The sequence below is a fragment of the Peromyscus leucopus genome, chromosome 1 (assembly GCF_004664715.2).
Source record: "Peromyscus leucopus breed LL Stock chromosome 1, UCI_PerLeu_2.1, whole genome shotgun sequence".
NCBI classification, from domain to species: Eukaryota; Metazoa; Chordata; class Mammalia; order Rodentia; family Cricetidae; genus Peromyscus; species Peromyscus leucopus.
The window spans coordinates 78,306,086-78,318,428 of NC_051063.1; the positions used below are offsets into that span (position 1 = coordinate 78,306,086).

Genomic DNA, 12,343 nt, shown 5'->3' on the forward strand with positions numbered 1-12,343 from the left:
GCCCAGGCTGGCCTCGAACTCGCAGCGATCCACCTGGCTCTGCCTCCCGAGTGCTGGGATTAAAGGCGTGCGCCACCAACGCCCGGCTGGTTTTTTTTTTTTTTTTTTTTTTTTTTTTTTTGGTTTTTCGAGACAGGGTTTCTCTGTGTAGCTTTGCGCCTTTCCTGGGACTCACTTGGTAGCCCAGGCTGGCCTCGTAATTTTTTTTAATTAATATTATTTATTTTAGTTTATGTATGTGTTTTTCCTGCCTGTGTAGGTCAGAAGAGGGCATTGGATCCCCTGGAACTGGAGTTACAGTCAGTTCTGAACCACCATGTGGGTGCTGGGAACTGAACCTGGGTTCTCTTCCCAGCCCCGTAATTTATTTAAATTTAAAATTTATTATTACTATTGTGTATATGATGTGGAGGGGAGGCACAAGCATGTGCGGCATGTTGGAGGTCAGAAGACAACTTTCCAGCGTTCTTTCTCTTTCCATGGTGGGTTCTGGGGACGGAACTCGGGTCATCAGGCTTGCATAGCAAACTCACGCACTTTTACCCCTGAGTCATCTCACTAGCCCGGTTCTGGAAATTTTATTGGCGGTCTCAGAAATGAGGGATGCTCCTTCCACTGAGTTACTAATCTATTAGAACTTATTTGAATATGGGCAAAAAGCTATCTTGCCACCAAGAGACAAGAGCCCGTCTGTGGGTGAAGGCAAATGCACGAGACAAGTATAACCACAGATGGTGAGCTACAGATGCGCAGTATCTTCTGGCTCCGGTCAACAATCGCAATTTACTCTGGCCTTTTCAACTCCTTAAGCCGTAGTGAAGCTGGATCAATGTGAGCCTGAATTGCGAGAGGATATTTGTGCGCAAGGTTTCAACGGCGTTTTGTGCCTTCTGTTCTTCATCCCTGTACCTTGCCTAGAAGCCTCTCTTCATCTTCGAGTTCTACATCCATGTACCTCCTGAGGTCCCCCAAGCATGTCCGAAACTGACCTCGCTATTGCTGCCCCATCTTTAGTTCCTAAGGTGGAACCCTCCAGGACCACCCGGTCCCTTTCCTCGGAAAAGCCAAGGTCGTAAGTTCAGGCTCCACCCGCTCATTCGGCTTCCCAAGGTCACCGATCCTTCTTCGCTCACCCAACTAACTCCCTGGGGGCGGTGTCCGTGTCCCCTCCGTGCAGGGCCAGGCGCTCTAGGCTGCGGCCAGCTCTTCAAAGAGCTTTATCATCTCGCTGATTTCCCGTACGGGGCGGCTACTCTCTCCGCTCAGGTGCCTTCTCTATGGTTGACTCCTCGCCTTTGTCTCGACTTCGCTTCCGAGGACGCTCGTCTGGGACCCAACTCCTTCCCACAGTTGTCTCCGTGGTCCCTTTGAGGTACGACTGCAGAAGCCACGGGAGTGCAGTGAGACTCCCGTCCGCCTAGCTCCTGCCAGCTCCGCGCGGAGAACGATGGCGGAAGTGAGTACGAAGGTGCCCTCCCTCTTACTTTTCTTCTCTATGGTCGCTTCCTTCCGCGTCGAGAAAACCCGTCCTGGCGCCTGCGCAGAAGCGCGTGCTGGGAGCTCGTCGCGGAGGCGGGGGGGCACAGGGAGCGGGAGCTGCGGCCGCCGCAGCTGCCGCCGCCGCCGCCGGAGCTGAGCGCGGGGACCGAGATGCAGGTGGGACCGGAACCGGAACCCCCCTCCTTAAGTGCCTCTATCCTCTCTGGGACTCGATCCTGGCGTCCGAGGAGCCTGGGCGGGGGTGGGTGTGAGGGCTCGGGGCTGGAGGGGTGCTTGGTTCCGGAGAGGGCAGTAGATAGGGTTGGTGCCCCGGAGGCTCGGGCCTCGGGGCATGTGGAGGGTGTCCAGCGATTAGGATCGGGTCCGAGTGATTGGCCACCGGGGCCTGGAGGGTCCGAACCCGGAGCGCAGCCTGCACCCTCCACCACCCGCCCTTCTGGAATGTCAGAACTAAGCCAAGAGGCAGGTGCACCGGGAAATTGTGACTGAGCCTTCTTGGCAGAAGAGAAACTGAGTCACCAATCCAGGAACCGCAGGGTCAGCGGGCCTGAAGGGGGCTGGGTCGGCCAGTGGTGCTGAGGGCTGGGTGGGCCTGTGTGAGCCGAGGTAGCCTCTGGCTGGGGACCATGTCTGCTGTGCCTGCACCTCTTGGCCCGGTTCCCCTGTGCTCTGTGACTCCCGCATCTCCTGGCAGCTTCTCCATGGTTTGGAGTTGTCCCTGTGGTTGGGGCCATCGGAGGGTGTAGGGCTTAGGCTGAGGAGGAAGGGGAGGGGGGGGGGTCTCGGACTTTCAGCCAGGTTGTAAGTTTGATGAGGAGGCTGACATCACTGATAGTTTGGGGAGACTTTCCTGAGCTGTCCTGGGCATTCACCTTGCCTTATGTCCTAGGGCAGGACCACTCACCAAAGAGCTACTGGTTGTAAATTACGTGCCGAGCTCTGTCACTTTCTAATTGTGACTTAGAGTTGTGACACCATCAGAAGCTCTTCTCTCTGGTCTCTCTTAGAGCAAGAGCAGACAGGACCCATAATACTATTCTCCCCCGTGTAAATAGTGAAGATGGCAGTCACGTCTTGTGTGCTTACTTTGTGTCAAGCACAGACATGCACCTTGTCATTTCATTTTTCCTGACAACTCTGGCAGGTAGAGATTATCAACTGTGTTTCACAGATACAAAAGCTGGGCTCGCACAGCTAACAGGTGGGCTGAGCTGGGCTTGGTCCAAGTCTCACAGGCTTTAGGGCATACTCCCCAGGGAGAGAAGTCTTGAGCCTAGCTCCTTGTGATGTCTTACTTATGTGGCCAGTAAAGACTTGCCCTGACCCAGCACACCATCTCTTTTTCTCTAGGACTGCTCCAGTCAGCCCTAGAAAAGGGGGCAACCCAGAGATTGGTCTTTGGCCAGTCTCCACACGGGGCTTAAGTGCAGGGTTGTAAAATCAGCTTCTAAAACAGCTAGCTGATCCTTCAGTCCATCATCCTCTCATTGGCTTATGAAGCGAGGGCTCTAAACTCTGTAATCCGTCACCCTCTTGGCCCCGAGACCAGAGCAATAGGGGCTGTGGTTGGGGCTGGTCCAGCCAGTCCCTGGAGACTAGAACTACGCAGTGGGAAACACAGTAGACTCTGAATTCTGGAATTTGTTTGAAGTCTCTGCTTCCTATCCGAAGAAGTTATTAAGTTTTCTAAGGAAAGGTAAAATGACCTATGGAACCCACTGGAATGGCATATGGAAAGAATATGGAAGGTGTGTGGTACTTAGGAAGGCTTTGCTTTGAGAAGGGACAGTGATGATCTGGAAGAGTCCTCTGTGGCGTAAGATGCTTCGAGGCCCTCTCTCTCCTGGATCCCACAGGGAGAGCAGCTGCAAAGGCAGCAGGGAAGATGCAGTGTGAACACTGGCCGGGCATCCCTATCCCTGCGGTCTATGTGGGGGGTGGGTCCTGAAGAGGGCAGAGCAGTTCAGTTCTCTTCCCCTGTTGCCCCCGAGGGATCTGGATGGGAGTCCCTAGCTTGGTCTGGGACATACCCCAAGCTCCCCTCTGCAGTGACTCAATATGTATGCCTCTTTCTTCCTCCCACAGCTGTTGCCGCTCACCCCGTGTCTTCTGGCCGCTTCCTCCTTAGCTGCCTCTCCTCACAGGCTCCCCCTGTCCTCCTCCTGGGGCCCATCATGAACGGTGCCCCTTCCCCAGAGGATGGGGCCTTCCCTTCTCCGCCACCACTGCCGCCACCCCCTCCCCCAAGTTGGCAAGAGTTCTGTGAGTCCCACGCGAGGGCTGCTGCCCTGGATCTCGCCCGCCGTTTCCGCCTCTACCTGGCCTCGCACCCACAGTATGCAGAGCCTGGGGCAGAAGCTGCCTTTTCGGGCCGTTTTGCCGAGCTGTTCCTGCAGCACTTCGAAGCTGAGGTGGCCCGGGCCTCCGGCTCCCTCCCCCCGCCTGTCTTGGCCCCACTGAGCCCCGGTGTGGAGCTGGCATCACCACACGACTTGTCCCTTGAAAGCTGCAGGGTGGGTGGGCCCCTGGCCGTGTTGGGCCCATCTCGGTCTTCTGAGGATCTAGCTGGCCCCCTCCCTTCCTCAGTCTCTTCCTCCTCTACAACGTCCTCAAAGCCGAAGCTCAAGAAACGCTTTTCCCTCCGTTCAGTGGGTCGCTCAGTCAGAGGTTCTGTACGAGGCATCCTGCAGTGGCGGGGGGCCGTTGACTCTTCCTCCCCGGCCGGGCCTCTGGAGACCACACCAGGCCCTCCAGTTCTAGGTGGAAACAGCAACTCCAACTCCTCTGGTGGTGCCGGGACGGTCGGTAGGGGATTGGCTAGTGACGGCACATCCCCTGGGGAGAGATGGACTCACCGCTTTGAGAGGCTGAGACTGAGTCGTGGAGGGGGAGCCCTGAAGGACGGAGCAGGAATGGTGCAGAGAGAAGAGTTGCTCAGTTTCATGGGGGCCGAAGAGGCTGCCCCTGACCCGGCAGGAGTGGGTCGTGGGGGAGGGGCGGCCGGGCTGACCTCAGCGGGAGGAGGGCAGCCTCAGTGGCACAAGTGTCGTCTGCTGCTCCGAAGTGAAGGAGAAGGAGGAGGAGGAAGTCGCTTGGAGTTCTTCGTGCCACCCAAGGTGAGCCCGCGGGAGGGGGCCAGCTGGAAGTGACAGCGGCTGAAGAGGTAGTGCAGCCCTGTAAGATGGCCCTTGTGCGCAGTGTTGGTGTCTGGGTTCAGCGCTTGCTGTGGGCTTTCATTTGCCATTGATGATTCTGAGACCAAAGAGCTATTCCTATTTCATCTCACCTGGGAGGGAGGAGGGAGGGAGGACGGGAGGACGGGAGGATGGGAGGACAGCTGGTCCTGGCACACTAAAGGACTGATTGGTCCTCCCTTTCCCACCTAGGCATCCCGGCCCAGACTCAGCATCCCCTGTTCCACCATCACTGATGTCCGCACAGCCACGGCCCTCGAGATGCCTGACAGGGAGAACACCTTTGTGGTTAAGGTAGGGGCTCCACGCTCTGGCCCCAGAGAGTGCCTGTGCTTGAGAGAATGTGCGTGATAGATTTAGGCAAGTGTCTTTGGCAGCAGGATGAATATATGTCAGGACAGGCTTTGAGTCTGTCCCTGGGGCTGTTGGGCATGGCCTGTAGGCCTGCTGCTGCCCCCCGTCTTGGCTGAAGCCCAACCTCTCGGCCCCGTAGGTGGAAGGCCCTTCAGAGTATATTCTGGAGACAACTGATGCACTTCACGTGAAGGCCTGGGTATCTGACATCCAGGAGTGCCTAAGCCCAGGGTAAGAACTCGCCTCTGTTGTCGGGGGATCTGGAGGCGGGTAGGGAGCAGCCTTGTCTTTCTCCTGGGGATCCCCCCAGCACCACCGTTCTCCCTGTCTTTGTAGACCCTGCCCTGCTATCAGTCCCCGTCCCATGACCCTCCCCCTGGCCCCTGGGACCTCCTTCCTCACAAAGGATAACACAGACAGCCTGGAGTTGCCCTGCCTGAACCATTCAGAGAGTCTGCCCAGCCAGGACTTGCTGCTGGGACCCAGCGAGAGTAACGACCGCCTGTCGCAGGGTAAGGGAGAACCTTCCAGAGCTGCTGGGCCAGGTTCTTATCCCTGGCTGCTCTACCTACAATCTGCTGATTGCTTGTTTTTGTCTCTGAACATACCATGTGCTCTTAGGTCCCGGCTTCCTATTTAGAATCGTTACTGTCGCCACCCTGCATGGGCTCCACCAAACTCCTATGGAACCTTCCGCACTCAGCCCTGTTACTTTTTCCGTATGCCTATAGAATGTCACTGTGTGTGGAAGTCATAGTTCTCTTCTGCAAGCTTCCAGAGTCTGTGGACATCTTTGTTTTAGTCTTGTCATGCAGTTCGGCATATGTCAGTAGCCTTTGTGCTTTTTCTTTTGGTCTGACGTACCACTCATCTACTGAGAAAGATACATGTCTGTCTGGCCCACCTCTCCTTCAACCTCTGCTTCCACTTTGCCCTTTTCTCCTGACCCTTGCTTCTGAGTATGAGCTTCACAGTGCCTGGTGTACAGGCTGCGTTCCATCCACAGAAGAGCTTTCCCAGACTGGGATCGTTAGAGCTAGCATAGACCTACATCACATTGCAAGTAGCCAAGACCACAGGGAGGAAATGGATTTCCTGAGGATTCTGACAAAGATGGGCTGTGCCAGTCTAGTTCCTGACGTGCCTGTTTTCTAAGCGGTGTGGTGATCTGTCTACTGGCCTAGGCCTGAGGTTTGACGGACATGCAGTCAGGCCCTCGTATATCACTAGCTGCATGCTAGGCGCTGAGGTGGATGGGGAACTCCTATGTTTCAGATGGCTCCTTGGTCTCCTTGGGTTTGCTGTTGCTGAATTGGTAAGACATTATTCCCAATAAAAAGCAGGTCTCCAAAATGGGGTGTCTGCTTAGTGTCCTCTGAGCAGCCCAAGCAGGGAGCATCTTGGGAACTCAGAAGGAAGAGAACAGGGGAGATAGGATAGACAGAATGCTGCACAGAGGAGAGAGAAGAGCATGGCTTCAGGGAGCCCAGGGCCCTTGCTGACCCTGCCAGAGGAGTACCAGGATGTATGGGTTAACGTGACTAACAGGAAGAACTCACAGTGTGGTCAAAGTAAAGAGCCAGTTGATCTGGCCTGAAGGGTTAATAGGAAAGTGGAAGATTTGTTTTTCCTTTGTCTCTGATGATTGAATCCAGGGCCTTGCTCTCTTGGTAGGCAAGCACTGAAGTATGTTCCAGCTCTTTATGTGCTTTAGGCTAACCTGCAAGCCTCTAGCCTTAGCCTTCTGAGTGCTCGGTACAGGAATATACCTCCTGACAAGAATTTCTGATGGCCTTCACATTGGTAGTTTTCCTTTCTAGTCTAAACAGAGGGCTCCTTTCTCTTTTTTTTTTGTTTTTTGAGACAGGGTTTCTCTGTGTAGTCCTGGCTGTCCTGGAACTCACTTTGTAGACCAGGCTGGCCTCGAACTCACAGAGATCCACCTGGCTGTGCCTCTCGAGTGCTGGGATTAAAGGTGTGTGCCACTGCCGCCTGGAGAGGCTCCTTTCTAATGTGGACACTTTTCACAGTTTCTGTCCCTCACGCCACCAACCATTGCAATAATCTTTCAGCTGTTGATTCAGAAAAGACATAGGGACATTTGGATTCTAGGACCTCCTCGAAATAACCATGGTCCCTCAGCAGTGCAAGCAGTGTGAGTCAGAACCGTCGTAAAAGTCGATCAGGGTCAGTCCTCCAGAGGTGTGTGGGGGCTGGGCACACAAGTGGACAGCCAACGGGGAGCTGGCAGGAGCCCAGGCGGCCAGGAGAGGGACCTGTGGTGTTCTCAAGTTGGGCCTCCTCCATTTTCTTTCAGGGGCGTATGGGGGCCTCTCTGACCGGCCGTCAGCATCCTTCTCCCCTAGCTCGGCCTCCATTGCCGCCTCCCACTTTGACTCAATGGAACTGCTTCCTCCAGAATTGCCCCCTCGCATTCCTATTGAGGAGGGGCCCCCAGCGGGGACAGTTCATCCCCTCTCAACCCCCTACCCTCCCCTGGATACTCCAGAGGCAGCCACAGGTACTGGGTGCATGCGTGTCTGTCTTTGGTTTGTGGTCCTGTATTGGAGCCGGAGGGGTCAAACCAGGAGGAGCCAGTGACCTGGCTGGGGAGAAGGCGTCTCAAGGGGAAAACAAGGCTGGGGGGAAGCCTCTGATACCCTGCTTTCCCCTCTCTCTCCTTCCTCAAGGGTCCTTCCTGTTCCAGGGGGAGTCAGAGGGAGGTGAGGGGGATCAGCCCCTCTCAGGATATCCTTGGTTCCACGGCATGCTCTCTCGACTCAAGGCTGCCCAGTTAGTGCTAGAAGGAGGCACTGGCTCCCACGGTGTCTTCCTGGTACGTCAGAGTGAGACAAGACGTGGTGAATATGTCCTCACTTTCAACTTCCAGGGCAAGGCCAAGGTGAGTGGTCCTGGAGAACTCTATTGGGCAGTGTTGGGTGGGTCTGGAAACTCCATTGCCCAGGGGAGGAGGGATTGATAACTGGCAGGGACCCGAGCTTTCTACCTTACTTGCTCATCCTGCCCTCAGCACCTGCGGTTGTCACTGAATGAGGAGGGCCAGTGCCGGGTCCAGCATCTGTGGTTCCAGTCCATTTTCGATATGCTTGAGCACTTCCGGGTGCACCCCATCCCTCTGGAGTCCGGAGGCTCCAGTGACGTTGTCCTTGTCAGCTATGTGCCCTCCCAGCGGCAGCAGGGTGAGCAGAGCAGGTCTGCAGGGGAGGAGGTGCCCGTGCACCCGAGAAGTGAGGTGTGTGTGCCAGGAAGACGGGGTGGGGGGTTGGAGGAGAGGTCCTGTTAGTGGGGAACAGGGCAGTCAAGGTACCTGGGCAGGGGCCTGAAAGGGACTGCAGAAGGCTGACAGGATGCAGGCAGGCAGAGGCTCCTCCTGGGGCCTGGGGTAGTGGAGAGTTGGGTGGTGCATTCCCATTCCATCCGATCCTCCGCTCCATCATTGTCTGTCTCCTGGACCCATCCTCCTTGGCCTCGTCTTTGACCGTTTGGGGGTTCGTGGTCCGACCCCCTCCTTCCTCCCTTGATGTCTGATGTCCCTGTCTGATCTCTCACTTTCCCCGCCCCACCATCCCATCTGTCCCCGCGTTGCCCCTCCCCCCAGGCCGGGAGCAGGCTGGGAGCCATGCAGGGGTGTGTGAGGGCGACCGATGCTACCCCGATGCCTCCTCCACCCTCCTGCCCTTCGGAGCGAGTGACTGTGTGTAAGTGTGGTCCTCTCACCACCGCCCATGATCCATCTGCCATGGAGGGGGGTTACTCAGGAGACGGGATATGGGGGAGATAGCACACGGCTCCTTGGGGAGGCTAAGCAAAGGGGAGGCCAGCACAAGAACGCACTTCCTTCCACAATCAACGTGTCTTTTTACCATTCCTGTCCAGAACGGAACACCTCCCGTGACCCAACCCAGCCCCCTGAACCCCCTCCATGGACAGATACCCCACATCCTGGGGCAGAAGAGGCGTCGGGGGCGCCAGAAGTGGCGGCCACCACAGCCGCAGCAGCCAAAGAGAGGCAAGAGAAAGAGAAAGCGGGCAGTGGAGGGATCCAGGAAGAGCTGGTCCCCGTGGCTGAGCTGGTCCCCATGGTTGAATTGGAAGAGGCCATAGCACCAGGCACTGAGGCTCAGGGTGGTGCTGGCACTGGTGGGGACTTGGGGGTGTCCCTAATGGTGCAGCTCCAGCAGCTACCACTAGGGGGCAACGGAGAAGAAGGGGGCCACCCCCGAGCCATTAATAACCAGTACTCCTTTGTGTGAGATACCTGCCCACCCTCCATTTTCCTGCTCCCGGCCTTCAGTTATGAGACTGGGCTGGGTAGGGACACTGAGGAAAGTGGGAGTCCCCTCCCCACATGCTTCCTGACCCTTGTCAGCCAAGGGCATGTATGTTGGTACAAGTAGAGGTTCAAGAGCCCTGTTAAGTCCCCAGTTACTACACTACAGGTGCCCTTGCCTCGAGGCCAAGGACTTGGGCTCCATTACCTCCCTGAGGGGCTCTTATGGTCAGTCCCATCCTTGGGGGCTGCTTCCCCACTAATAACCCCCCAACCCAAGCAAGGGTGAGGGGGAAGGGCTGTCAGTTATAGTAAGGTTGTTGTTGTTGTTTTAAACAAAATGGAAAAGCATAAATAAATAAATGGTTTATCTTAGTTCCATCACGATGGCTGTGGCTAGTGTTTGGAGTGGGCCTGGGACAGGCAGATAAGTCTGTCTCGGGTGGCTAAACCTGTGTTCTGAGCTCAGAGACCAAAGAGCTGGCCTGGATCCAGTCCTTTCCATCCTCTAGTCCAGGGCCTTCGGAGCCACCTCTCCTCTGAGTCCACTGGGTTGCTGAGTATTGAAATGCAGAACTCAACCGTGCTTCTTGGGGGTTCCAGCATGTTTGGTTTTTCAGGGTGAGGGTTTCTTTGAGGGCTGTCTTATGTAAGCAGAACTTGTGACCCTCCCGCCTCAGCCGCCTGTGTGCTGAAGGGATTATACTGCCACACCCTGCCAGCTTGCTCTTTTAATGGGACAAGACACTGAATGATGGGAGTCCCGATCTCCAAAGGCCTTTGCGTTGCTGAGCTTTCTGAATGAGCTTCTTACCCTAGGAAGAGAGTGGGCAGGAGATGCTGGGGTCAGAGTTGGAGGAGACTTACTGTAGCAGTCCAGGTCTGACTGCAGAGGGGCCCAAGGCCAGGCTGATGGTCCCTTGTCAGACCAGGCTGGACCGGGTGACAGTACTGCCCCTCCGAGTCCTGCTGCTGCCTCTCGTTTGCTATGTGGAGCTGGGGCAAGGCAAGCGACTCTGAAATGTGAAATTCCATCTTAGTCGGTGCTGCTGACATGATTTGGCTAAATGTTTCTCTCTGTCCGAGTTTATACACGTGTCTCAAGGCTTCCCTTGAAAGTCACAAGTTCCAAGCCGGGCAGTGGTGGCGCACACCTTTAAACCTAGCACTTGGGAGACAGGCAGGTGGATCTCTGAGTTCGAGGCCAGCCTGGTCTACAGAGTGAGTTCTGGGACAGCCAGGACTACACAGAGAAACCCTGTCTCAAAAAACCAAAAAAGAAAAGAAAAAGAACCAAAGTCACAAGTTCCAGTTGTCTGGGTCCAGCTTCTACACATTGCCCATCCTACCAACTCACTTCCCTGAGGTCTCGACTGTTGGCATGGGTTTACAACCCCCCACCCCCCATGCCCACCAAACTCCTGTCTTTGAATACAGACCCTACCCTGAACACATCTTTCAGCACTGCATCTGTGATCTCCAGCAGGGGTGCCCTGGCCTCCCAGTTTAGAGGTGAGGGCCGGGGTGCTAGAAGGCAAGCAGGATCTGTAGACTGTTGCCCTCCCATCCACCTTACCACTGTCTTACCCCCTCCCCTGGGAAAGTGGAGTGGCCGATCTTCTGTCCCTCAGCCTCTGCCCCACCTCCAAGAGGCCCTGCCCACACTCATGACCTTGCTATTCTGAGCCGTGTTGGTTCTGTGGGGAGATGGACAGCAGACAGCTGAGCTCATAGCCTCTCTAGGGTGGGGGTTGGTGGGGGGAAGCCTGCTGGCTCTTGTTTTACCTGATCCCTGGGGCTCCCCAAATCTTGGCCTTGAATAGGGATTGGATTGGCCCTGTTGTGGAGGTTGGGTGGAGGGCAGCCTTAGACCTGGGTGCTGTGTTTTCCAAGTGAGATGGTTAGACAGCCAATGGCCGGTGAGGGCTGTAACACCTCCGAGTGGGAAGACCTGATCCACTCCTAATCTCATGGCAACTGGTGCTCAAAGGCTGCCCTCCCCCATGCCTCGCCACCTTCAGGGACTTGCCATCCTGGGGTGGGCAGAAAGACACCCCCAGATTACCATGTCCTGGCTAGAAGAGCCCAAGAGCCAGTGAGATTGGCTGTGAGGATGTGGAACTGGACAGGGATGGGCCCGGCTCTGCCTTCATGCTCTTCACAACCTGCCCTCCCCTTTCCTCAGCCTCGGAACTCAGGAGCAAGAACACCTTCAATCTTGGTGTCCTGGGAAGTGGTCTGAAATCGCCTCATCTGCCTTCTCCCACCGCAGATCACAGGGCAGAGAGGTGTCCCTGCAGCTCTGGGCTGGTAGCTGCCTCTCTCTGGCCTTCGTTTCTCTCTCTGGGAAGCGGGAAGGGGTAGAAGTGATACCCTCAGAGAGCCTCTTGGGCAGGAGTGCCCTGTAGAGCCTGCCTTCTTTCCTCACTGACTTCTCTGAAGCTCCCATGTCCCTATGCCCCTCTCCATGTTTGGACATTCCTGCTGCTGGAAGACAGTGGCCCTGTCACTCCTCCAGAGGCTCCTGGGGAGAAGCCAGGGAGGGCCCAAGCCTCCATGGCTGTTCAGCCTGCCTCTGGCCCGAGACGGAGGGTCCTGGGCCAGGTGGAGATGCCTTTTTATGTGACCCCCTACATCCCCGCTCCATTGTCTACGCCCCTGCACCTTAGGTCACAGCAGGACTCTGCTGGAAGGGAGGGGTTTGTGGGAACTGTGAAAAGAGGGCGGGAAGGAACACCTTGTCCTCACGTCACCCTCCCCCAAGTCTGGGCAGAAGGCAGGATGCATCTGAGGCTCAGCTCTTCACTTCTGTCTGTCCGTGGTGGCCACCCCTCACCCTCACAAGTGGGCCTTCTTTTTCTGCTGGGCTCTGCTGCTGTATCATTCGGTCTGTGTGCTGGAGCCCTGGTGCGGGAAGTCCGTCTTGGTTCTTTGTGGGGAAACTGAGGCCTGGGTAGAAGTGGGACCTGTGCTCCAGGGCTGCAGTGCCCTCGCTGACCTTTTC

At 56.1% G+C, this 12,343-nt stretch overlaps 1 protein-coding gene across 9 annotated transcripts; it reads left to right on the forward strand.

The window, feature by feature from the left end:
• Positions 1-546: 546 nt before the first annotated feature.
• On the forward strand, positions 547-9,726 carry Sh2b1 (SH2B adaptor protein 1). 9 transcript variants are annotated; one of them, XM_028861313.1, is made up of 10 exons: positions 1,529-2,037; positions 3,586-4,616; positions 4,887-4,988; positions 5,188-5,279; positions 5,385-5,560; positions 7,366-7,569; positions 7,739-7,950; positions 8,080-8,301; positions 8,668-8,767; positions 8,946-9,726. In XM_028861313.1, coding segments are annotated over exons 2-10 (2,052 nt in total). In that variant the 5' UTR covers positions 1,529-2,037; positions 3,586-3,674; the 3' UTR covers positions 8,948-9,726. The 9 variants fall into 9 exon arrangements, with proteins under 9 accessions (XP_028717142.1, XP_028717146.1, XP_028717149.1 ...); XM_028861316.2 differs by having other exon boundaries at positions 8,080-8,248; XM_028861314.2 differs by having other exon boundaries at positions 1,529-1,656; positions 8,080-8,248.
• The last annotated feature ends 2,617 nt before the right edge of the window (positions 9,727-12,343 follow it).

Coding starts and splice junctions, on each gene's coding strand:
- Sh2b1 (XM_028861309.2), top strand. CDS start 3,675: ATGAACGGTGCCCCTTCCCCAGAGGATGGGGCCTTCCCTTCTCCGCCA. Junction 4,989..5,187: donor AGAACACCTTTGTGGTTAAG/GTAGGGGCTCCA, acceptor TCGGCCCCGTAG/GTGGAAGGCCCTTCAGAGTA. Junction 5,280..5,384: donor CAGGAGTGCCTAAGCCCAGG/GTAAGAACTCGC, acceptor CTGTCTTTGTAG/ACCCTGCCCTGCTATCAGTC.